This window comes from Odocoileus virginianus, chromosome 33 (assembly GCF_023699985.2).
Source record: "Odocoileus virginianus isolate 20LAN1187 ecotype Illinois chromosome 33, Ovbor_1.2, whole genome shotgun sequence".
NCBI classification, from domain to species: Eukaryota; Metazoa; Chordata; class Mammalia; order Artiodactyla; family Cervidae; genus Odocoileus; species Odocoileus virginianus.
In genome coordinates this window covers 21,629,519-21,656,271 of record NC_069706.1, presented here as the reverse complement: position 1 = coordinate 21,656,271, position 26,753 = coordinate 21,629,519, and the positions used below count along the sequence as shown (strand labels likewise).

The window sequence follows — 26,753 nt, the reverse complement described above, 5'->3', positions numbered from 1 at the left end:
CTCTTAATACAAAATACACAGATTATAAAGGAAACCAAATACATTGAAGGCACTCATCAAATGATGAGAACTCAGACATAGTAATTTATTTATTTGCACCATTAAATAGAAAGACTCCACAGTGGGTCAAATAACAATCTAGTTCTAAAGCAACCAGGGAACAAACAATGTTTCAATACATCAGCAGCAATTATAAAAACATTTGGATAAAAACATCAGGGTTATATTTTGGTTTCAAAGTCACAGATATTGCTAATATTCCTGTGGTGAGCTGCCTATACTAATAACTGAAAGATGCTAAATGTCACTGATAGATTTGTGAAAACAGAGATGGATTTCTTTCCCATCCAAGGTTCACAAAACCTGTAAATTCTCTCCATGGACCCCAAGTTAAGAAACTCTGCCTTAAGGAAACATACTTTTACCTCTAAACTTCTTCTCAGCTATCTCAATTTATGGTATTTCAAGAGTGGTCCAAGTAACCTATGGCCTTGAGAAAGTTATTTCTCCATCTGAGATTCAGTTTTGCATCTGCGAGTGGGAATAATATAGTGCCAGCCTCACAGCACTGGAGCAAGGACGAAGTGAGATGCTGCCCATAGAATGCACAGCATCTGGCACAAACATGAGTTGTCCTTAAAAAATAATAAAGCACTGTAGTTTGCAGATAATTTGCTTCTTCACATTAATTTAAAGGATTCAAGGTTATCCCCAAAATAACACTGCTCTCACTGGATTATGTTCTGGAAGGTTGTGTTTGTCTTTTTTGTTTCATTTTTTTTCCTGGTTATTTTTTGTTTGTTTGTTTCTTGGTATGGTTGGTGTTACCATTTGGGTAAGAATGATATGTAAATACTGCAGTCTGGCTTATTTTTGTGGAAGAGTGTGGTAAACAGTGACTACTGGGGGAAAAATATTTTTTATGATAAATTTTTGTCATGCTTTTTTCCCTGAAAAATTGTTTTGTGGCAGTGGGAGGAAAGGATAGTTATTTGTGGTCCAATTATCAGTAATTGGACCTTGAATATATGCCATCCAAGTCAAGAGAAAGCTAGACAGACTATATTAATATTAGACAAATTAGACTCCAGAACAAAGAAAACGGCCAAGGATAAAGAGGAACATCACATAATTATAAGGGGGTCAACTCACCAAAAGCTCATAACAATCCTAAAAAGAGAAAGAAGTCAACCATTATAGTTGGAGACCTCAATACCCCTTTTTTAGTGGTTGATGGAAAAAGTAGACAAAAATATTTATACAGATAAAGAAGATTTATACAACACTATCAACCGAGTTGACCCAATTGAAATTTATAAAGCACTACACCCAACAATAGCAGAATACATATTCTTCTCAAGTACTCTTGGAAGGTTCATTAAAATAGGCAATGTTTCTGGCCATAAAACAAACCTCAATAAGTTCATAAGAAATAAAATCATACAAAATATATTCTACTATTGTAATGGAATTAAACTAAAAATTAATAACAGAAATATATCAGAAAAATCTCCAATATTTGAAAATAAGTTGTCCCTGTTTGCTGATAATATGGTATTATATATAAAAAACCCTAAAGATTCCACCAAAAACAGTTAAAACTAATAAATGAATTAATTTAGTAAAGCTTCAGAATGCAAAATCAATATGCAATAATCAATTGTGTTTCTATATACTATACTCCTGCAATGAGGGAGACCTGGGTTTGAACCCTGGGTTGGGAAGATCCCTTGGAGAAAGGCATGGCCACCCACTCCAATATTCTTGCCTGGAGAATCCCTATGGAAGGGAGGAGCCTGGTGGGCTACAGACCATGGGGTTGCAAAATGTTGGACACAACTAAGTGACTAAGCACATAAGCAAATACTATTGGAAAGAGATATTCAGAAAATGGTACCAATACACATTACTACATATAAAATAAACAACATGGATTTACTGTATAGCACAGGGCACTGTATTAAATAATTTATAATCTATAATGGAAAAGAATCTGAATATATATACACACATATATATATTTACACCTCAAACTAATACATTACTATAAATTGACTATACTTCCATGAAAAGAAAAGAATATCATTTCTAATTGCGTCTAAAAGAATAAAATAGGAATCAGTTTAACCAAGGAGGTGAAAAGATCTATACACTGAAAACTATAAATAAGAGTGATAAACGAAATTGAAGAAGACACAATAAATGGACAGATATTCCATGTTAATGGACTGGAAGATCAAGATTGTTAAAACGTACTCAATGTGATCCACAGATGTAATGAGATCCCTATCTAAATTTCAATGGCATTTTTCACAGAAATAGAAGAACAGGAAAGCAAAAAACAATCCTAGCGTTTACATGGAACCACTAAAGATCCTAAATAGCCAAAGCAACCTTGAGAAAGGTCAAAGCTGGAAGCATCACAGTTCCTGATGTCAAACTATATTACAAAGCTGTAGTAATCAAAACAGTACAATATTAGGGAAAAGCAGTCCTATAGACCAATGGAACAGAATTCAGAGCACAAAAACAGGACTTTCCTGGTGACCCAGTGGTAAAGAATTCACCTGCCAATGCAGGAGACATGAGTTAGATTCCTGGTCTGGAAAGATTCCACATGCCACAGGGCAACGAAGCCTGCGCACCACAACTATTGAGGCTGTGTTCTAGAGCCGGGAACCACAACTGCTGAAGCCTGCGCACCCTAGGGCCTATGCTCAGCAACAAGAGAAACCACTGCAGTGAGAAGCCAGCACACCACAGCTAGAAAGTAGCCCCCCTCGCCGAAACTACAGAAAAGCCGACACAGCAGTGAAGACCCAGCACAACCAGTAAGTAAATAAGTTTTAAAGGCACAGAAATAAAACCATGATAAACAAGGAGATTGGAACTGACATATACACATTACTATATATTAAATAGATAACTAAAAAGAACCTGCTGAATAGCACAGGCAACTCTCCTAAATGCTCTATAATAACTTACATGGGAGAAGAGTCTTAAAAAGAGAGGATATATATATATATATATATATATATATATATATATGACTGATTGATTTTGCCATACGGCAGAAACTCACACAGCATGGTCAATCAACTTATTCCAATAAAGATTAATTCTAAAAAACAAAATAAGCTTTATGATTTAAAAAAAGAAAGAAAATCATGCATATATTGTCAATCCATTTTCCACATTTAAAAACCTGCAGATACCGTAAGAGAAACTCTGCTAGATATAGCAGAATGAGGAAGGCTGCTGAAGGTGGATCGGTAATCTCTCTCCTGACTGATCATAATAAATTAAGTAGTGGAATTTCCTCATTGAGACCCCATATTTTAGAAAGAAAGATCAGGAAGTTTGGCTAAATAACAAACCGTGTGAAGGTCTATCTTTTGGCTCTTTTGCCTCCAAAACCTGGGAGTGTTACGAGTCACTTATTTGGCACTGGGAGTTTCAAAATGTTATGATAGCAACCACACCCAACATTTATCTAGTGAGGCTGAACATGTGTCTTTATATATTTATTACTCATTTGTTTTCTTCTTTATATAAACCAGTGAGGTTTTTCTTCTGTGTAAGGGTCCAGAACATTTTCTGTTAAAGTTTATAATAAGCAAGTCTTATTGCTGTTTTTGTGTGTGTGTGTGAAACTAATTTATTATTCCACGATTTTTTAAAAATTTTGTTTGAAAGGTAAAAGTAACGCATGCACAATATTCTGCAGAAAGACACAAAGTTAAGGTAAAAATTTTGTTTGAAAGGTAAAAGTAACGCATGCACAATATTCTGCAGAAAGACACAAAGTTAAGGTAAAAATTTTGTTTGAGAGGTAAAAGTAACGCATGCACAATATTCTGCAGAAAGACACAAAGTTAAGGTAAAAATTCTTGCCTATATTCTTTGACTCCTGCTCCTAGACTCTTCCCAATAAAGTTATCACCACATTATCTCCCTACTCGTATCACCAGGCAGTGTGATGGGGAAGGAAGAGGGTGACATCTGAGGTCAGTCTGACTGGGGCTTGAATCCTGGCTTTGAATTCTAGCTTTGTGACATTGGGCAACCGTTCTAACAGTTGGTGCCCTAATTTTCTCATCCAACAAAGGGAATAACAGTGGTACCAATACCATTGGGTTGCTGTGAGCATTAAATGATAGCACATCTGGATCACAAGGGTTTTAACACTTATTAATTTTTGAACTTTTAATTTTGAGATAGTTGTAGACATACAGAAGAGTTGTATTAAGTAGCACAGAGAGTTTCCATACACCCTTTACCTAGTATTACAGACACTAAGAAATTAATACTGGTGCATTAATTACCATTAACTACAGTAGAAGCTGTTCCGATTGCACCACTCATGTTCTTTCACTCTTCTGGAAGTCAGTTCAGGATCCTATATTATGTTTATTTGTTGTATCTCTTTATTCTCCTCCTCTCTTTGTAGTTCCTCAGTCTGTTTTTATTTTTCATGTCCCTGATACTTTTGAAGAATACTGGTCATTGTAGTTTGTAAAATTTCCCTCAATTTGTCTGATGTTTATAAACGATGAAGTTGAGGGTATATATTGCAGCAAGAATGGCACAGAGGTGATTCTGTGTCCTTCTCAGTGACCATATCAGGAGCTACATATGGGTACGTCTGATTATTGTGTTATCAATTAGTATATCCTGATCATTCAGTACAGTGGTGCCATGTTTCTCCACTGTAAAGTGGATGTATGTCCCCTTGTAATTAATAAATATTTTGGATGTGATGCTTCAAGACCAGGCAAATATGCTATTTCTTCATAAACTTTCACTTGCTAACTTCAGCATTTATCATTGGCTTTTGCCTGTAGCAGTTATTACTATGGTGTTCTAATGGTGTTATTCTATTTCTAATGGTGTTATTCTATTTCCCTCACCCCACCTGCATTTATTAATTGGAATTTTCCTATAAGGGAGAATGATTCCTTTACTTCCTTTTATTTTGTTATTTAGTTATTTATCCACACCAGTGTCAGAAGAACTATTAATTTTCCCTTACGAAACACTTAAGTTTCCATGAGAAGCACAGTTCTCTTCCAGCTAAAATAACCAAGGCTTCAAGCAGGAATCCCCAGCTGGGTTTGAAACAGTGAAGAAAGCAGATGTCCCTTCTTGAGAGAGGTGCTGTCATCCGCCCAAATGACCCTGGGACCCCACTTACTGTAGCCCATCAAGATGAGCGCTCCTATAAGCATGATCAGAGTCTGCAGAGCGTCCGTGTAGATGACAGCTGCCAGGCCACCTGGAGAGGAGATGAGCACGGAGGTGAAGATCGGTACTCTGATGGAGAGGAGTTGCTCTGGGTGTTGGCAGAGGAAATTTTGAAATTCAAGACCTGATGGGACTTGAATTGTTGACTCTTTGCAAAGATGGCCACAACACTATCCATTTCTCATGTGCCTGCCCATTTTGTCATGTAGCTTTGCTGCGCCTTTCATATTGAGGTGAAGTTAATTTCTCTTCCTCGTAAATGTGGCTTGGCCAACTGGCTTGCTTTAACCAACACACATGGTGGAGTGGGATATTACGGAGCTTCAGGCCTGGGCCGCAAGGGGTCCCTGCAGCCCCCGCTCTGCTCTTGTGTTGTCCCAAGACCACTATGCTTCTTTAAGAAGCCCAGTCTAGGACTTCCCTGGTGGCCCAGTGGATAAGAATCCGCCTGCCAGTGCAGAGAACACGGGTTCGACCCCTGGTCCAGGAAGATCCCACATGTTGCAGAGCAACAGCCCGTGTGCCACAGCTACCGAAGCCCTCTCACCTTAGAGACTTTGCTCCACAAGAGAGAGAAGCCACCACAATGAGAAGCTCACGCACCGAAACTGGACAGTAACCACAGCTAGAGAAAGCCCGTGGGCAACAGCGAACACCCAGCATGGTCAGATAAGTAAATATTATAAAAAAGAAAAAGCAGATACATATCAAGGCCCTGCTCCCCACCAGCCACTCTTCTAGGATGCAAGTCTTAGGGGAAAAGACAAGCCTCAGGCTCCAAAACTGCGGTGGTTTGTGGTCCAGCTGGGCACAGTGCTTGTGAATCCACCTGCTCAGCATTTAGTAGGTTCTAAGGAAAAGTTCATAAAGAAATAAATAGAAAATAGCTTCATGCAGGTATGGCACATTTTGAAATCCTCCCTTCCATCAGACAATCTTTTTCCTTTGGACAATGGCCAAGAGAAATCATATCTTCCAGGGCAATAGATTGAGAGTTCATGAAGACAAGGTCTTAGCACACTGGAACATCAGAAGACGGGCCAGGAAAAGATGGGGTGGACCACAGCCCCTGCCCATCACTTCTCCTAGTATCACCCCTTTTCCAGTCGTACCTGCAATGGTGTATAGAGCTGTGACGGCCAGCAACCCGACTACGGCCAAGTAGAGATTCACATGTAAAGACTGCTGAATGAAGATGGCGCCTGCGTACATGTCAACCTAGAGAGGAGTTGATGGGTATATGAATGAATGGACATCTCGGCACAGTTTCCCCAGGTTCAGGCCCTAGCCTTGATTCTGAGAAACACAGAAACGTCATATGTTGTCCTTTCTTCACCCATCTCTTCCCAGATCAAGGGTCTCAAATGGGAGCGCTATGGGTGGTTACGTTTGAGATCCCTTCACTAGGCTAATACAAGCCCCTTGGTGGTCTTCCTGCTTCTCTTCTTTATCTACCTACACTCCATCCTCTACACTGCAGCCTTATCAAATACCATCATGATCATCTCATCCTCTCTTCCTCATCAAAACTCTTCAGTGGCTCCCTACTTGCCCCAAGATTGTTGTTCAATTGCTAAGTTGTGTCCGACTCTTTGCGACCCCATGAACTTGCAGCACACCAGGCTTCCCTGTCCTTCACTATCTTCCAGAGTTTGCTCAAACTCATGTCCAATGAGTCGGTGATGCCATCCAACTATCTCATCCTCTGTTGCCCACTTCTCCTCCTGCCCTTAATCTTTCCCAACATCAAGGTCTTTCCCAATGAATTGGCTCTTTGCATCAGGTGGCCAAAGTATTGAAGCTTCAGCTTCAGCATCAGTCCTCCCAATGTATATTCCTTGAGGACTGACTAGTTTGAGTCTCCTTCTGTCCAAGGGACTCTCAAGAGCCCCTCAGATAATGTCCAAATAAGTTAGAGCTCTATGTCAGGTGCTTCACAGTTTGCCTGCCACTTGATTTCATTTCCTTTCCTCACTTCATGCTCCCGGTCCTCCAGGCATGCTGAAATACACCCTGTTTCCCTAACAAGTCAAACTTGCTTGTTCTGTCCATCCATCTGGAATGCCAATTCCTCTTTCTCTATATCTTCTCAGCATCTTTCTCACACATAACTTCCCTTGGGAAGGCTTCCCTGCGTCTGTAGATTCCCACCAGGATGACAGCAAGTGTTGTCCTTCTAAGTCTTTCTTTCACATCTGGAGCTGGCAGAGTCAGTTATTGTTGTTTGAATTGAATGGAATTCCTATACCCCGCCCTATGCCACCTCACATTGGACAAGGTCTTCCCCAGTTCCAGATTGAAGAGAAGATGGCATCCTTGTGAGTCAGGCTGAGCCACACCTCCTGGAGGTTGCCAAGCATCTGCTCTTGGCCACTTTCCAGGAGATCTGCCCGTCCAAAGGTCAGGGTGGGGTAGGCTGAATGGCTGTCAGCACATATGACTCATAGCTTATAACTGCCTGGTCCCAGGAGGAAAATGACAGACCCACCCCAGGGCTCTCGGAGTCCCATTCAGTGTCGGGTGCCATCCTGAGATGTTGCTGAAGAAGCTTTGGCAGGAGACCGGGGAGGAGTCCTCTCCACCTTTCTCCCATACTTCCTCCGCCTCTGCTTGCCCTTTGCCCCCACCCCTCCCATCTTCCTAGAACCTCCCAGAAGCTTCCTCAGTAAGAGAAGAACGTGGATGGGAAGCGGACACCACCAGCAATGCTCTGTAAAGGCTTCTCACCTCTTGCATCCCCATCTTACCGAGATCTTGGTGAAGATGTAGATAAACAGGTAGAGCACAGCCAGGATGATGGGAATCCTGTTGCCACCAAACCGTTTCCGCAGGTATTCTGGCATCGTGGTGACCTGGGGACCAGAGCTGAGCTTTTGCCTCCCAGCAGCCCTTCTCCCCCCTCCTCCCCAAACTTGGAAGCACAGATGGTCTTCCTGGGATTCTTAGTGGGAGACTTAAGAGGGAGGAGAAAATGGGGACCAAAGGGTGGGGTGAAGATGAATTGGGGTTCTGTGAAGAGCTATGTACTTAACTGGGGCTTCCCTGGTGGCTCAGAGGGTAAAGCGTCTGCCTGCAATGTGGGAAACTTGGGTTCGATTCCTGTGTCGGGAAGATCCCCTGGAGAAGGAAATAGCAGCCCACTCCAGTACCCTTGCCTGGAAAATCCCATGGACGGAGGAGCCTGGTAGGCTACAGTCCATGGGGTCGCAAAGAGTCAGACACGACTGAACGACTTCACTATGTACTTAACTATCATACATGCCAAATGTATATCCTATCCCAATTTTTGCCATCTGTGTTATTAATGTTATTTTATAAAACTTATTAATAGAATAAATGTTACTATAAAACAATGTTTTTCTTTAAACCAACTCATGTTTATTTTTTTATATTTATTTTTTTAATTGAAGGATAATTGCTTTATCATGTTTACATTTAAATAAACATCTAAAAAGAGAAGGAAATGGCAACCCACTCCAGTATTCTTCATTCTTGCCTAGAGAATCCCATGGACAGAGGAGCCTGGTGAGCTACAGTCCACAGGGTCGCAAGGAATTAGAAACAACTGAACACACACACACACACACACACACACAAACAAAACACTCACATCTATAAATAACAATGCAAATCACTACTGTGAAGTGGAAAAATCAATCCTAAACCTAAGGAAACCAGCAAAAATACACACATTGATAATAAAATAATTCATTTATGTTCTATTCATTTCTGGCGGCTTCCTCTTGCACACCAAAAAACCTGGGCCCAGATCCTATTCATTCTTTCTCTAAAAAAAAAAGTCATCAGCAAAGTGTCGGACAGATGTTAAAAGCACACTAACACCAACATGAGACATTACCCTTGGGCTCACTGTAGACAGTGGAGGAGGCAATAGCCTCACTAGATGATTCAGTGTCATTGGCTCCAAATCTAATGCATAAAATCATCTCAAGAATCTCCATTTGTCCTTGCTCTAGATTTTGGGAAAATTGTTCTACTGTAAACTGTTAACCAGGTTACCAGGAACAGAGAATCCTAAAAGCAAAATGTGCACATTCCAGAGACAGCAGAGAGGAGACCAGGGCAGCACTGAGTGAGCGGCTCCAGATGGGTCCGCATGGTCCAGATGGGTGGTCCCTGGCTGGGTGTCCTTGCCATATGGGGCACCCCAGGGGCTGGCTCACAGTGATGAGAACCATTATTTAGGTTATACTTTTCTTGGGGGATGGCATGTTCTTTCCCAATCTCCTCACTGTACTCCCAGACTTGGGTTCAGAGGATGCCATGTCCGGACAAAAGAACCTCAAACCAAAAACTTTTCCCCCATGAGATCCTAGACCTCAGATGGAAAAGGACAGAGTACTGATTATATTCACAGAAATGTTTGCAGCCCCTCTTCCAGGCTGCTGCTGCCTGAATGCTTCCTAGTCTAACCCAGGGAAGAGACGAATGGGTACCCAAACATAAACTGACAAATGGCCAACCATCCATCCCAAGGTCAGATGTGAAGGCAGAAGAAGCTTGGAGGGGAGACTAGGAGAAACTAGATGACCAGATTTAATTTAAGAATGATGAACTGAGACTTCCCTGGTGCTCTAGTGGCTAATATTCTGTGCTCCCAATGCAGTGGACCTGGGTTCGACCCCTGGTCTGGGAACTAGGTCCCACATGTCACAGTTAAGGGTTTGCATGCTACAACTAAAGATCCTGCCTGCCACAACGAAGACCCAATGCAGTGAAATTAAAAAATTTAAAAAAAGAATGACAAATTGTTAATAGTAGAACCTGGGTATTCAAGACTATAAGGGTGTACAGTGTAAAATTATTTCAACATTAATGTATGCTTGAAAGTCTTTTCATAATAAAATACTGGCCAAAAAATTGAACTCTAGAAATAAATATGTATGTGCTTAGTCGCTCAGTTGTGTCCTACTCTTTGTGACCCCATGGGCTGCACCCCGCCAGGCTCCTCTGTCCATGGGGATTCTCCAGGCAAGAATAGTTGAGTGGATTGCCATGCCCTCCTCCAGGGGATGTTCCCAACCCCAACCCAGGTCTCCTGCATTGCAGGCAGATTCTTTACCGACTGAGCCACCAGGTAAGCCCATCACGTCAGTTCAGTTCAGTCGCTCAGTTGTGTCCGACTCTGCGACCCCATGAATCACACACAGCATGCCAGGCCGGGAAGCCCATAGAAGTAAATAAATGAACACCTTAAAATTTTAAAAACTTAAAACATATCTCTTCCCTCCCCCATCCCTGAAAGGTCATTTAGGGATTCTGACCCTGGTGAATGTCTTGTTCCTCAACCTTCTGATTTGTTGCAAGGCAAACAGGGGTTTCTCCGGAAGCACATGGCACTAAAGTCTGACGCTCTCAGGGAATAACACACAGAGGGTTTGGTTCAATCAAACCGTATTGACTGGACACACTCTTGGTGATGGTTTGTTGATGTTCATTACTTGCTCAGTTGTGTCTGACTCTTCTGTGACCCCATGGACTGTAGCCCACCAGGCTCCTCTGTCCATAGGATTTCCCAAGCGAGAATACTGGAGTGGGTTGCTGTTTCCTTCTCCAGGGGATCTTCCCGACTCAGGGATCAAACCCACATCTCCTGCTTGGCAGGCGGATTCTTTACCACTGAGCCACCTAGGAAGCCCCCTGGTAATGATGTCAGAGTTAATTAGAGAGAGCACATGAATGCTTCAGTGCATTCAGATAAGTGGACCAAGGATGATGCTGCTCAAGTGGATTCACTCTCTGGTCTCTGAACAACAACCATCAGTGGGTCTTGCTGGAGAGTGACATTCCTATCCTTGGCTGACAGCCTTTATTATCCATTGACCTCCATTTCAATCTACAAAGAGCTGCACAGCCTGCTACATGCAGGAAGTTTCTAATGAGCTAAGAGAGGAAGGAGGCTTGAAAGTCATCAGAAAGTGAGCGGCACTGGTATTTAGAAATCAAACGGGAGAAATGTGATGCTAGCTGACAGATGGGAGGCGGAGCCCAGGCTGTTTGTTATAAAGTAGCTGAGAAGGCAATTTGCCAGAAAACAAGGTTGAGAGACAGAGATGTGAATGACTGTTGACACAGGAACCACCCTCCGAGTGTTGCTGGGTGAACATCAACAGGAAATAGACGTGGCCTATGACAGCGGCCCCGAGAGAGGACCTCCTGAGCACCATGCTCTGGGGGCTCCTCATCCCCTGGGGATGGCGGGCGGCCAGGAGATGTCAGCATCCGTCTTACTCTCCCTTGAATCACATGCAGACCACCACACTCCATCCTCAGGGGAAACCCCTTCCTCTTCCCCGGAAAGCCATGCCATCAGCCATACCAACTTCTGCTCACCCCAACCCTCCCCAGAACCCTGTTAAACAGCCAACGAGAATTTCAGCTCCTTTGTGGTCTTGCCCTCTTTCTAGGCTTTCCCCCAGCCTGGAAGCAGTTTCAAGGACAGTGTGGGGAACCGACATGGGACACCTTGTACAGTGTCTTAGCCCCAAAAACAGACAGGCATTTCCACTTCAACAACTCATTTCTCTGGCCAGCATCCAAACCTCGTCATCTCCAGGACTCCATTCACCTCCAATCCCCAAAGTTTTCATCAATGCCACCATCTCATTTGCTCAGCCTGATGACCCTGGCTTTGGCACTTGACTGAGACTTTTAGTCCCTAAATAGTGCCCCTTCTTTTGAATGTCAGCTCATCCTTCATTTTGATTCCTTCTGAAATCATGGACCCTGCTACTGAGTAGCTTCAACAAATATTTTTCAAGTATCCACTACATATCGGACACTATTTATTTATTATTTATTTTTGGCTGCCCTGGGTCTTCGTTGCTGCGTGTGCAGGCTTTTGATTGCAGCTGCATCTCTTGTTGCAGCATGTGGTCTCTAAGTGTGCAGGCTTAGTAGTTGTGGCCCACGGGCTTAGTTGCCCCGTGGCATGTGGCATCTTTCTGGACCAGGGATCAAGCCCATGTCCCCTGCACTGGCATGCAGATTTTTAACCACTGGACCACCAAGGGAGTCCCCAGACCTTATTCTAGATGCTGGGAGAAACCAGAAATGGTTCTTGCCCTCCTGGAGCTTACGATCTAATGGGAGAGACACAGAGTCTAGTGCAGTGACTCTCAATGGAAGGAAGATTTCATATCTCCCCAGGGAACATTTGGCAAAGTCTGGAGACATTGTGGCTGCCACAATCTGAGGGACGCTATTGTCATCTAGTGAGTAGGGATAGGGGATTCAGAAAAAACATCCTAAAATGCACAGACCACCCCTCACACATGCATATACACAACACAGCAAAGAATTACCCTGGTCCAGGGACTTCCCTTGTGGTCCATTGGCCAAGACTCTGTGTTCTCAATGCAGGGGGCCTGGGTTCAATCTCTGGTCAGGGAACTAGATCCCCTGTGTGGCAACTAAGACCCAACACAGTCAAATAAATAAATAAATATTTTAAAAAGAGAATTAGCCTGCCCCAAATGTCACCACTGCTAATGTTGAGAACTTACAGTGGGAAAGACACAGTCTAATGGGAGAGGCGTATTAATTTGATAATCACACAAGCAAATACAAAACAGCCGCGACAGCTAATGAAGGAGGAGACTTAAGCTAACCAGAAAGGTTAGCCCTCCAGACAGGGTTTCCTGGAGGAAGAGTTGCTTAAAGTAGGAACTGGACAGATGATAGGAGCTAACCAAGCCACAAAGGAGAAGGAAAACTTTACAAGGAGAGGGGAAAGTTTTGCATTAGGCTGGTGATGTAGAGAGCCTGGTGAGGATGAGGAACTGTTAGATAGTGTCTGGAATACAGTTCACATACAGCTCAACAAATGCTTCTTCAAAGAATGAATAAATGAATGAACTGACAGGCATATACTGTAGATGGAGAGTAGGGTGGATCTCTAAAGAGTAGGAGTCATTTTCCATATTCAAAAGTAAAATTGGTCTATAATTTTCTTGATGGATAAATTTAGCATTATCCTAGTCTCAAAACATGGTATACAAAAGTCAATCCTAGGTGGATAACTGACTTAAAAATGAAAAGTTCTAGATGGTAATATAGGAGAATATCTTTATGACCTTTGAATAGGAAAATATTTTTAAAATATGATATAAAAGGCAGTAATTAAGGAAAAGTGGTAAATGGAACAACATTAAAATTAAGATCTGTTAAAGAGAACCCTCTTACACTATTGATGGCAATGTAAATTGGTACATTCAATATGGAAAACAGTATGGAGTTTCCTTGAGTGAGTGAAAGTTGCTCAGTTGTGTCCGATTCTTTGTGACCCCCATGGAATTGAGGTCCATGGAATTCTCCAGGCCAGAATACTGGAGTGGGTAGCCTTTCCCTTCTCCAGGGGATCTTCCCAAACCAGGGATCAAATCCAGGTCTCCTGCATTACAGGCAGATTCTTTACCAGCTAAACCACAACGGAAGTGGAGTTTCCTTAGAAAACTAAACATAGAGTTATCATATAATCCAGCAATCCCACTCCTGGGCATGATTCAAAAAGACACATGCAACCCATGTTCACAGCAGGATTACTTAAAATAGCCAAGACATGGAAGCAGTCTAGTTGTCCATCAACAAACAAATGGATAAAGAAGATGTGATATATATATATACAATGGAATATCACACAGTCATAAAAAAGAATGAAATAATGCCATTTGCTGCAACATATATACACCTAGAGATTATCATACTAAGTGAAGTAAGTCAGAGAGAGAACAAATATTGTATAATATAACATATCCAACATCTAAAATATGACATAAATGAACTTATCTACAAAACAGAAATAGACAGAGACCAGGCTTGCGGTTGCAAAGTGGGTGAGGAGTGGGGGAGGGATGGATTGGGAATTTGAGGTTAGCAGATGCAAACTCATCTGTAGAATGGATAAACAAGGTCCCCCTGTATAGCACAGGGAACTATATTCAACATCCTGTGATAAACTGTAATGGAAAAGAATATGAAAAAGAGTGTGTGTGTATATATATATATATATATATGTATAACTCCATCAATTTGCTATACAGCAGAAACTAACACAACATTGTAAATCAACCATACTTGAATAAAAGAGCTTTTTAAAAGATCTGTTTATCAAAAAATACCATTGAGAGTTAAAAGGCAAACCACAGAGCAGGGGGCAAAGATATTTGCAATACATGTAATCAGCTTAAGGGCTTGTTTCCAGAATGTACAAAGAACTATCAATAAGAAGAAACTGTATAACATAAGAGAAAAGTTGGCAAAAGTTCTAGACATGTTACTTTCCCAAAGAGGACATCCAAACGGCCAGAAAATATATAAACAGAATTGCCCATGGAAAGCACAGTGAGAAAACTACACAGTCACCAAACTGGCAAGAATTTTAAAGCTGGAAAATACCAGGTATTGGCAAGGACATAGAGCAACGGTGCAAAGGGAACTTGCATGCCCTGCTGCTGGGAGTATAAACTGATAGAGCTGCTCTGGGAAGAAATTTGGCAATATCTAACCAAACTGGATAAGCACATTCAATGACCCAGAAATTCCACCTATATTTAGATTTTTCTCCATAAACATAACATTCACATTCATCAGGACACGTGTATAAAAACGTTACCAGGACTTCCCTGGTGGTCCAGTGGTTAAGAATCCACCTGCCAACACAGGGTCATGGGTTCGTGGTCTGGGAAGATCCCATGTGGCGTGAGGCAGCTAAGCCTCTTCACCACAATTACTGAGTCTGCACTCTAAATAAAGCCTGTGGTCTGCAACAAGAGAAGACACCGCAATGAGAAGCCTATGCACTGCAGCGAAGAACAAGCCCCACTCAGTGCAACTAAAGAAAGCCCATGTGCAGCAACGCAGACCCAGCACAACCAAAAATAAAAATAAGTAATTTTTAAAACTGTTACCAGCAACACTGTCCATCACAGGCTAACACTGTGCTGTGCTGGGCTTAAGCTCTCAGTCATGTCCGACTCTGTGACCCCACCAGGCTCCCCTGTCCATGGGGATGCTCCAGGCAAGACTACTGGAGTGGGTTGCCATGCCTCCTCTAGGCTAGCATTAGGAACAACCTAAATGCTTGTGAACGAAAGAAGAGACAAATATATCGGAGTATAATCATACTCTGGGATACTACATAGAAATGGAAATGAATACATCAGGTACATGCAAGGAAAGAATGTTATCCCTGATTCCATGTACTATATTTCATTCCAAAAAAAGTAAAATTAAACCATATTCTTAAGGTGTGCACAATTAAAACTGTAAAGAAAAGTAAGGGAGTGAGTTCAGTGAAACTCACAAAGAAAGGAAGGCATTGCTATCTGGTAAAGGCACATGAGGGAGGGTGTTACACTTTGTGATTCCATCTGGGTATTCGTTTTACAGTAATTTGTTAAGCACCACATTTGTGTCTTATCACTTTTCTCTGTTTATTTTATTGCCCAATAGAAATGGATTGGGTAGCTTTTTATTGCTCCTCAGCACTGTGGCATTTATTATCTAGCATCAGCTTCATCTCCCCTTTAAATAAAATGTTGACCAAAGAACGTCTGGAGCCACAGGAATTTTTAATTCAGCAATAAAGCCTGGAGATCCTTTCACAGCAGCACAACTCTGCCAATTTCAGCCCTTTTCATGGCGTGATATTCACAGTACAGATACCCAGTCCCGCAATCAGATATATTGTGGTGGTCCCCAGGCTTCTCTATTATAGACCACAGCAGTCATCTCAGTTCTTCATGCCTCTTCTCAACCTTCGACTACACAAGTTCCTTCCTCACGCTCAGCAAATGACACTATCTTCTACTTCATAGAGAAAATAGAAACCATCAGCTAAAAATATCTGGCCACCCTACCTTTAAACTGACCTACATTTCCGCCATCCTTTACTCCTCCTATTCAAGGTGCTCGCTTCTAGTCAGTGTTGTTCTGCCTCAGAGATTTTGTCCATGTAGGGGCTGGGCAGACCCAGGCCCCCCATCGACCAAAAGCCATGCTTTTAGACTCAGTATTATCTCCAAGCAAGATAATTTATTTATTCATACCTCACTGCCTTTGCATAAGATGGCACTACTTCCAATACAGAGTGATTTTTTTTAAAGATTTTTCTGATCATTAAGTAGTTCTTTCTACTTTGTACATTTTGTAAGTTTCCATAATAAAAGGTTAAAATCAGTTATTACTTGATGAATAACACTGAGACTGTGTGATCTTGCTCTGCCTAGGAGAATACCTAAAACAGAATAAAGTCTAGAGGGTATGTGTGACAGAAAGCTGTCAATAAGAGCAGAAGTGATTTTTGTAAACTACCTCTGTCAAAAAGTCTAAAGCATTACTATTTTGTAACAAAAAATTTGACATATCACATCAACCAGAAATAACTCAATTATTGTGGCTTTAGGTGGAAAGGAAGAAAGAAAAATCACTGAATTTTGTGTGTGTGTGTCTGTGTCTGTGTTGAAAGCAGTAATCTTTCTGGCTTACTTCACTTTGTATAATGGGCTCCAGTTTCATCCACCTCATTAGAACTGATTCAAATGAATTCTTTTTAATGACTGGGTAATATTCCATTGTTTATACGTGTATATATATGGAATTTAGAAAGATGGTAACGATAACCTTATATGCAAGACAGAAAAAGAGACACATGTACAGAACAGACTTTTGGACTCTATGGAAGAAGGCGAGGGTGGGATGATCTGAGAGAACAGCATCGAAACATGTATATTATCAAGTGTGAAACAGATCACCAGCCCAGGTTGGATGCATGAGACAAGTGCTCGGGGCTGGTGCACTGGGAAGACCCAGAGGGATGGGATGGGGAAGAAAGCGGGAGGGGGGTTCAGGATGGGGAACACATGTAAATCCATGGCTGATTCTTGTCAATGTATGGCAAAAATCACTACAATATTGTAAAGTAATTAGCTTCCAACTAGTAAAAATAATTGGGGAGAAAAAAAAAGAAAGCAGTAATCTGTTATGGCTTACACATTCAGAAAAGACTGTGATTTTGTGTTTTGACATTCAAAAAAAAATTTTTTTGAGCCCACAGCACTTCCAGCTTCTGAATACCCCGTATGTATCTTTGATGTCATTACTCAAAATGTCTCATCATTCCTAGGTGGGAACTGCTGAGGACAGTGTTCCTAATAGTCCTAATGAATCCATTAGTCACCTGTCACTGATGCTGCGACCTCTCGGGGACTGTGTAACGGATGTCCACTGGCAGGGTGGAGGGATGCTGCTGAGAGGGAAGGGATGGATGCAGGGCTGACGCTCCGTAAGGATCTTCCCATTCCATAGCACCTGGACTCCCTCAGACTCACCTGACCAGTGATGTAGATTGGAAGGAAGATCCAGGACAACATCAGCACGAAGAATAAGCCCTGCCGGAGAAAACAGAATCAGGACTCAGCTCCTGCCCACATTGTGGTGACAGTTTGGATTTCCTTATGTCTGGATGGAACCTGGTCTGGTCTGCTCGGTTCCATCTCTTACTTACTGAGTAACTCACCCTCCCCGGGCCATCACATCCTCAGATTTAAACAGAACATGGGGATGAAGTGGGGCAGAGTGGCTCCCAGGGCTATGCCTCCTAAACCTTGCATATCCCGCTTCGTCCCCTTGTGTTCCCTCCCCTCCTTGGGCAGGGGTTAAAGCAAGGCTGTGAGGTCAGGCATGCCATGCTGATGAACAGCTGGTGATGCTGGGAGAGTTTACACAGGTCTCTGAGACTCATTTTTCTTACCTGTGCAATAACAGTAACAGTGCCGCCACTGGATTATTGCAAGGGAATCAGTAAGATGATGTTTACTGAGCACTCATTATATTCCAGACATTCCTGTGCACGCCTTACAAGCATGAAGTCATTTAATCCTCACAATGACCCAATATGGAAGGTACCATTATTTTCTGTTTTATACATGAGCCTCAGAGAGGTCAAGTAATTTGCCCAAGGTCACACAGCTTGTAAATTTTAGAGCCCAGATTTGAATCCAGACAGTTTGGTGCTAATCTGTAATTGAATCCCATAATATGATGATGTATGTAGTGTACTTAAGTCTATGGCACAGGGTAAGCGCTAAAAAAAAAATGAGTTTTTATGAAGATGAAGATCACTATTAATAAGTGCATCCCCTCCCATCAGTAAAAATCATATCCTGAATGAGCCTGCTACACAAAGAGTGTGTCCTATCTCCTGAGTATCTGTGGGGTGGCAAAAAGATCAAGAATCATGGAACCACATAAGTTTTGTGATGGCCAATTGATATCTGATACACAGAAACACCCCCCAGTCCCACAAAACCTTCTATCTTCTGCATCTGCACAGAAGAGATGCTGTGCCTTCTTCACACACATATTTGCCTTATGGACTCCCATCAAGCGAACATGGGGACGCCTGCAATATGACTTGCAGACCAAATTGATTTTTGCTAATCAGGGGTGCCCTTGATGATTCCTGCTTGTTTCTTCATAAAGCACCACTCTATATTTAGAAGAGCAGAGCATGCACAAAACTGCCTCCCCCCTCCCCCGGATCCACCTGTTGGTAATCTTGAACTGACATTGCCCTGGAAACACACTTACATTAAGCTCGTAAGCAGTTACGGAAAGACCCGCAGCGGCACCTGACCCTGCCAGGCCAACGAAATGTCCACTTCCAACATTGCTGGCAAACAAGGATGCACCCACCTGTGGGGAGACGGACAGGTCAGATCCTGGAGTCAAGGTCTGGGGTGGCTTCTTCCCACTCCCCTTCTTCCCATACTCCAGAGGGACCAAGACAGAAGGAGAAAGTGGGGTCAACCCTAGTTTATCTAGCAACTTTTTTCAAATTAGAAAAAACCTCTCCTCCAAGACTCTTTAACTTTCATCTTTAGGAAACTGGTATAACAAATATGTATATCTAGGATGCCTAAAATGTAAATTGTGCCCCCCACTAGGGTTGTGCGGTGCACAACTTGAACAACTGTATGCAGCCTCCCTAGGGGTTAGGGAAGATAACAGGTGTTGTAGAAAGTGCTCCAGGATGAGAATCAGGAAGCCTATGTTGTTCCTCAGCCCCACTTCTAACTTAGCAAAGTAGACAGCCCTTCTAATAGAACTCTAAGTGGGTAGAATTATTCTTGAGGACCCTAATTCCTGGACTTCATTGATTACATAAGACAAACCTGGGCACCTGGCCCCAGTTGGGCCAATTGCATTCTCTCTCCTGGGAATCTGGACCTGGGAAGTCATCTTTGCTGGTCCCTTAGGCTGGGGGACACGTAACCCAGGGCAGTGTGTGTGTAGCAAGGGGATGGGGAGCGGGGTGAGCAGCACATTCATGTCTGTCGCTCTGAGAGGAGAATGAAGAAGATGCAGAAAAAGGCAGCTTAAGGGAGGACAGAACCAGATAGAGACAAAGATAGAGACGATGATCGGGGGAGAAAGAGAGAGAGGGACTGCTTGTGAGGGGACTGTGGTACCTCCCATTGAGTTTCTCATCTCTGGTTTTTATCTGACTCTATGCCACTGATCTGCCAGTATCACACTCCCTTGAATGTAGTAGCTTGGTAGTGTTTTGAAGTAGAGAAGTCCTAAGTCAGTCCTCCAGCTTTTTTCTTCCTTTCCAAGATTGTTTAAAAAAAAAAAAAAAAAAAAAAAGATTGTTTCAGCTATTCTGGGTCCCTGGTGTTTCCATCTGAATTTTAGGATTGCCTTACCAATTTCTGCAAAACAAGGGGGGTGGTATGCAGATGGAATTATGATAAGGATTGAATCTGTAGTTTAATCTGTAGTTCAGCTTAGGGACTATTACTATTTGCGTTAAATAGATACTACCTAATGTGCCATTTTAATTCCTTGATTAGCTCAGTTCAGTTCAGTTCAGTTCATTTCAGTCACTCAGTCGTGTCCGACTCTTTGCGACCCCATGAACCTCAGGCAGCTGCAATGTCAAATTGATGATTTTTTAACTAACACCTCTGGATAAAAAACCTGCTCACACTGGGTGATCATTGATTTGGATCAAATAAAGACAAGTTGTACAAGGGTGCTTTCTAGGGTAAAATACTGGCAATAATATGAGAATGGGGCTTTGAACAAGATCCAATCCTGTTCTAACCTACTCGTCTTCAAGACTACTGCAGAGCTGAAGAGAAGCGGATGGGAACAGAGCCAGGTAAGACACCACACAGCTTCCTGATCTTGTTGAGATTCAGTTGTTTTTCTTGAATTAAAGCTCCCTGGTAAAGAATCTGCCCACCAGTGCAGGAGACATGAGAAACACGGGTTCAGTTCCTGGGTTGGGAAGATCCTCTGGAGAAGGGAATGGCAACCACTCCAGTACCCTTGCCTGGAGAATCCCATGGACAGAGGAACCTGGCGGGCTACAGTCCATAGGGTCACACAGGGTCAGACACGACTCAAGTGACTTAGGACACACACACAGGGGCTTCCCTGGTGGTACAGTAGATAAGAACCTGCCAATGCAGGGGACACAGGTTTGATCCCGGGCCTGAAAATGTTCCACGTGCTGGGGAGCAACAAACCCCATGTGTGGCAACTACGGAGCCGATGCTCTAAAGCCAGCAAGCTGCAACTACTGAAGCCCACGTGCCCTAGGGTCCATGCTCTGCAACAAGAGAAGCCACCACAATGATAAACCCATGCAGTGCAATGAAGAGGAGCCCCTGCTGACTGCAACTAGAGAAAACCTATGCAGCAACAAAAACCCAGCACAACCAAAACAGAATAAAATAAATAATTTTTTAACAAAGTTCTCTGGGGGAAAGTTCAAAGATCTTTACTCTGCCATTCCCAATGACACCACCCTGCGTGTTCCTCTGAAATGTGACTTTTCCGCTCTTCCCATAAAGAACTCGCACTGGCCGATGGCTTATTTTGACCAATATGATGCGGTGAAAGTGACACTGTGTGACTTCCAGGTCAAGGCTCAGCAGCCCGGCAGCTTTCATTTTTGCCCTTTGAAGTCAAATGCCTTATAAAAACCTTGGTCTGGGTCACTAAATGATGAGGGGCATGTAGAGAGTGAAGCCCTAGTCTTCTAGCCATCCCCACCAGAGCCACATCTGTGGATGTGGGGCCGTTTTGGCTTCCAGCCCATCCAGCCAACAGCTAAATGCAGTGCCATAGAGCTGAAGTGCTAAAGAGCAGCGGAGGAACCACCCACTCGAACCATGCAATCATTAGAATAATGGTTTATTATACCGCTGGGACTTCCCTAGCGGTACAGTGAATGAGAGTCTGTCTGCCAACACGGGGGAAATGGGTTCAATCCCTGGTCTGGGAAGATTCACATGCTGGGAAACAGAACAACTAAAGCCCATGCACCACAACTCCCTCACCCTAGAGCCCACGAGCCGCAACTGCTGAGCCTGTGAGCCGCAACTACTGAAGCCCATGCGCCTAGAGCCTGGGCTCCGAAACAAGAAGAGCCACTGCAATGGGAAACCTGTGCACTGCAACGAAGAGTAGCCCCCACTCACTGCAACTAGAGAGAGCCCAAGTGAAGCAATGAAGACGCAGCATAACCAAAAATTAATTAATCTCTTACAAAGATATAGTGCACTATATATATATATATATAACTGAGTCACTTTGGTGTACAGCAGAAATTAACATAACATTGTAAGTCCACTATACTTCAGCTTTTTAAAAATAAATTTTAAAAAGAAATAATACACTGGAGTGGTTGTGAGCCACTAAATTTATGGGTGGCTTCTCAGGAGCAATAGCTAACTGATGCACTTGTTCCAAAGCCCGTTCTCTTAACCATACCTCCTTTCTGTTGACATCATTCTCCCAAGTGAGGAAAGCAAAGAAAGTTACACAACTGCCCTTTCCTTCTTGACCTAAAACGTCATCCAAGCATATGAGCAAAGAAATGGATACAAGTATGCAAAAGCAGGCATACTTAGGTGAGCTGCTATATTCCAACGGATTTTTTTTTTTTTGAGCCCAGCATCACTCATCATAAAGACCATTTGACCAGCATTTCTTAAAGTTCAATCATTACAGGACTTCCCTGGAGGTCCAGTGGTTAAGACTTCACCTTCCAATGTAGAGGGTGTGGGTTCCATCCCTGGTTCGGGGGCTGAGATCCCACATGCCTCACGGCCAAAAATCCAAAACATAAAACAGAAGCAATATTGCAACAATTTCAGTAAAAACTGTAAAGAAAAGATTCAGTCACTGAGTACTTCTTCGGTAGCCATCTCTATGTCCCCTGCACCTGCATTGGTATTTACTCAATATTTTAGCTTATACTGACTTCTTTAACTTATATATATGATTATATATTTTATTACTTAACCAATTATTATATATTAATATGATACATGCATATGTATGTATTTACAACTTCACGAGGAAAACCAGTATCAGTTGCTTTACATAGAAGAGAACCATACAAATAAGATGAAAATGAAAAAAAGAGTTACTAAATTATCTCTAGGTTCTTTGACTACCAAATTTACTTAACCTGAGGCTTGCATTCTCTTTGTTAAACACAGATTAGTCAGTGCTGAAAGACCGGTAAAGCCATCTTAGTAGCAAATTGTGACTTTCTTTTATATAACCAAGAGGACTAACTGGGAATAGGAAAGGGAATATTCCCACGATGCAATCTGATGTTATTCAATGCTGTGTCTGTGCACAGCTGAAAAATCACGGTGCACCTGTTGTTCACATTTCAGGAAACGCTGCACTAGATTACAAGCTCCTTGAGGGTGAAGACAAGCTCAGTGATGTCTCCTCTGTTTGGTGCAGTGCTGGACAGGGAATTGTTCTAACTAATTTACTGAATATATAACACAGAGCTCATTTTTGGTATCTTTTGAGAACAGTGTGGTCATTGTCTTCAGACACTGTATTGACCAGCGGCTCAGATACCAGCTATCTCTCTGCATCTTACACATTTTGGACTCCCTGCAAATGGGAAATGCCTTCCCTCTTTTTAGTTGGGAGATTTAACACTTATAATAGAAGATCATGAATAAAATTATCATTCCTGATTCCTTACTCAGGACCCATGAAGCAGAGGCTTATGTGCATATATGTGTGTGTATATGTGTGCTTGTGTGTATTTCCACAAACTGGAAAAATCTTCAAGAGATGGGAATACCAGACCATCTTACCTGCCTCCTGTGAAACCTGTATGCAGGTCAAAAAGCAACAGTTAGAACCGGACATGGAAAAACAGACTAGTTCCAAGTTGGGAAAGAAGTACCTCAAGGCTCTATATTGTCACCCTGTTTATTTAACTTATATGCAGAGTACGTCATGTGAAATGCTGGGCAGGATGAAGCACAAGCAAAAATCAAGATTGCCAGGAGAAACATCAGTAACCTCAGATATGCAGATGACACTACCTTTATGGTAGAAAGCAAAGAGTAACTAAAGAGCCTTTTGACAAAGGTGAAAGAGGAGAGTGAAGAAGGTGGCTTAAAATTCAACATTCAGAAAACTAAGATTATGGCATCCAGTCCCATCACTTCAAACAGATGGCAAATAGATGGAGAAACAATGGAAACAGTGACAGACTTTATTTTCTTGGGCTCTAAAATCACTGCAGATGGTGACTGCAGCCATGAAATTAAAAGATGCTTGGTCCTTGGAAGAAATGTTACGACAAACCCAGGCAGTGCATTAAAAAGGAAAGACATTACTTTGCTGACAAAGGTCCATCTAGTTAAAGCTATAGTTTTTCCAGTAGTCATGTAAGGATGTGAGAGTTGGACCATAAAGAAGACCGAGTACTGAAGAATTGAGACTTTTGAACTGGGTTGTTGGGGGAAGCTCTTGAGAGTCCCTTGGACTGCAAAAGCTCAAACCAGTCAATCCTAAAGGAAACCAACCCTAAATATTCATTGGAAGGAGTGATGCTGAAGCTGAACCTCCAATACTTTGGCCACCTGATGCGAAGAGCTGACTCATTAGAAAAGACCCTGATGCTGGGAAAGATTGAAGGCAGGAGGAGAAGTGGATGACAGAGGATGAGATGGTTGGATAGCATCACTGACTCAATGCACATGAGTTTGAGCAGGTTCTGGGAGATGGTGAAGGACAGGGAAGCCTCGCATGCTGCAGTCTATGGGCTCACAAAGAATCGGACATGACTGAGCGACTGAACAACAATGTATTTAGCAAGGCCTTTAGCTTCCCTTGAATAGCAGCTACTAATTGGGCTGTTGTATTTGCTATTCGGGTTCTCAACATTCCTTCCACCTGGTCCCAGTAATGGTCTCCAGTTTTCCTTCAGGGTCTAGCCCTTCTTATTTCTCATCACATATGCCTCAGAGCAGGCTCCATGCCCTCCAGATTAGGCACTGAGTGTGTGACCCAGCCTTGAGTCACTTAACATAGCAAACTACCTTGGTCACAGTGACTAACACAGAGATGGGCTTGGGACATGTATTTTCCAGGAATCCTGCCACAGAGGCTGGAGTTCGTCCCATGCTAGGCTGGAGATGGAGACGATGGAAAGTCTGGAGCTGTGGCCATCATCCTGTTGACACGAAGTTGAGCTTGTTGGGAATGGCACCCATCCAAAAGAAGAGGAGCTGATAGAGATAGATAGGTGATAGACAAATTATGGATAGACAGATAAATGTGTGTGCTTAATCACTCAGTTGTGTGTCCAACTCATGCGGCCCTATGGACTGGAGTCCACCAGGCTCCTCTGTCCATGGGATTTTCCCAGGCAAGAATCCTGGAGACGGTTGCCATTTCCTCCTCCAGGGGATCTTCCCAACCCAGGGATCGAACCCACATCTTCTGTGTCTCCTGAATTGCAGGTGGATTGTTTATCCTCTGAGCCATCAGGGAAGCCCAGATAGACAGGCAGATAGATAGAAAGATAGATACAAATAGAAAGACAGATAGATAGACAGATAGGTGGGATAAACCAGATACCAATGATCACTTGAGCCCCTATACCCTGCCATACCTGAAACCAGACCAACTCTAGGTTTTTCCCTTAGGTGAGCTGATGGATTCCTTTTGTTCAAACTGTTTCGAGTTGGAGCTAAGTCTTCTCTGGTTTAGACTGTGACTTCCAGACAACAAGGAACCAGAGAGTCCTGAGAAAGCAAAGGCTAGACAGAGTATCGGGACTTAAAGAGTCTTTTAGTTGAACCAAAGACTACTTACTGGCCACCACAGCATGTTCCCTCCAGCTAGAAAGTAGCCTTTGACTGTGTCTCTTTTGGTCTTCACTGTGGACTGAAAGACAGAAGAGCATTGGGTAAAGGAAATGCTAGTGATCAGAGGCGCCCCCAGATAGTCTAGTCCCTGATTATACCTGGGAGTCCAGCAGGCCAGATTCAGACATCAAACATATTTGGGGGTTTGTCCGGTTTGGGGTTTTGTTTGTTTTTGTAAGAGTCCCTGAGCAATACTTCCCATGGCCACTATTTGCATGAAATATCTTACTTCACTATTTGTTGCACCATGCAACTTGTGGGATTTAAGTTCCCCAACGAGGGATGGGGAACACTGCCCTCGGCAGTGAAAGAGTGGAGTGCTAACCACTGGACCACCAGGGAAGTCCCTCAACTCTAATTTTTTTTTTAAAAAAAGTGAGGGACTTCCATGGTGGTTCAGAGGCTAAGACTTTTCTTCTACTTCCCTGGTTAGGGAACTAAGATCCCACATGCTCTGTGGTGAGGCCCCAAAATAAAAATTTCGAATTAAAAAAAAAGCCTCTGAGGTCCTTTAAAAAAAAAAGTATAGGTGATGTATGGTATTATATGTTATAGGTGATTTATGATTTTTAAATATTATACTCCACTTATAAAATATTGGCTATATCCTCTGTATTATGCAATATATTCTTGAAACTTATTTTATGCCTAATAGTTTGTACCTCTTAATGCCCTACTCCTGTATTTCTCCTCCCCTCTCCCCACTGATAACCACTAGTTTCTTCTATATATCTGTGGTTCTACTTTTTTGTTCTGTTTTCTCCCTTGGTTTTTTTTTTTTTTTTTTTTTTGATGCGGATCATTTTTAAAATTCTTTATTGAATTTGTTACAATATTGCTTCTGTTTTATGTTATGTCTTTTGTATTTTTTTCTGTTTTTTTGATCATGAGGCATGTGGAATCTTAGCTCCCTGACCAAGGATGGAACCCACACCCCGCCAGGGAAGTCCTTCTACTTCTTTTTAGTTATATTCACTAGTGGTTGTACTTTTTAGATCAAATATGCTTTGTGTGACCCATGGCTTGTTTTTCAGGAGTTATTTACTTGTCTGTTTCTGGCTGTGTGGAGTCTTGGCTGCAGCACCCAGCTTTCTCTCTGGGTGTGGCCCATGGCCTCAGCAGTTGTAGCTGCACAGACGTCGTCCCTGCACAGCAGGTGGGATCTTAGTTCCCCTACCAGCGATCGAACCTGTGTCCCCTGCATTCGAAGGTGGATTCTTAACCACTGGTCCACCAGGGAAGTCCCTGTTAGATGTATGGTCTGTAAGATTTACATTT

General features: G+C 42.6%; 1 protein-coding gene across 3 annotated transcripts in view; it reads right to left on the bottom strand.

Annotated features, from left to right (window-relative positions):
• SLC5A11 (solute carrier family 5 member 11) overlaps positions 1 to 26,753 on the bottom strand; it is a 56,480-nt gene that overhangs the window by 18,402 nt on the left and 11,325 nt on the right. For 2 of the 3 annotated variants that reach the window (XM_070461066.1, XM_070461064.1), the window contains exons 4-9: positions 25,423 to 25,494; positions 18,856 to 18,960; positions 17,595 to 17,654; positions 7,992 to 8,096; positions 6,357 to 6,462; positions 5,195 to 5,275 (exon numbers count right to left, since the gene is read on the bottom strand). In XM_070461066.1, the coding sequence (XP_070317167.1) occupies positions 5,195 to 5,275; positions 6,357 to 6,462; positions 7,992 to 8,096; positions 17,595 to 17,654; positions 18,856 to 18,960; positions 25,423 to 25,494 (529 nt within the window). The remainder of the gene's footprint in view (positions 1 to 5,194; positions 5,276 to 6,356; positions 6,463 to 7,991; positions 8,097 to 17,594; positions 17,655 to 18,855; positions 18,961 to 25,422; positions 25,495 to 26,753) is intronic. The other variant, XM_070461065.1, reaches the window with a different exon arrangement.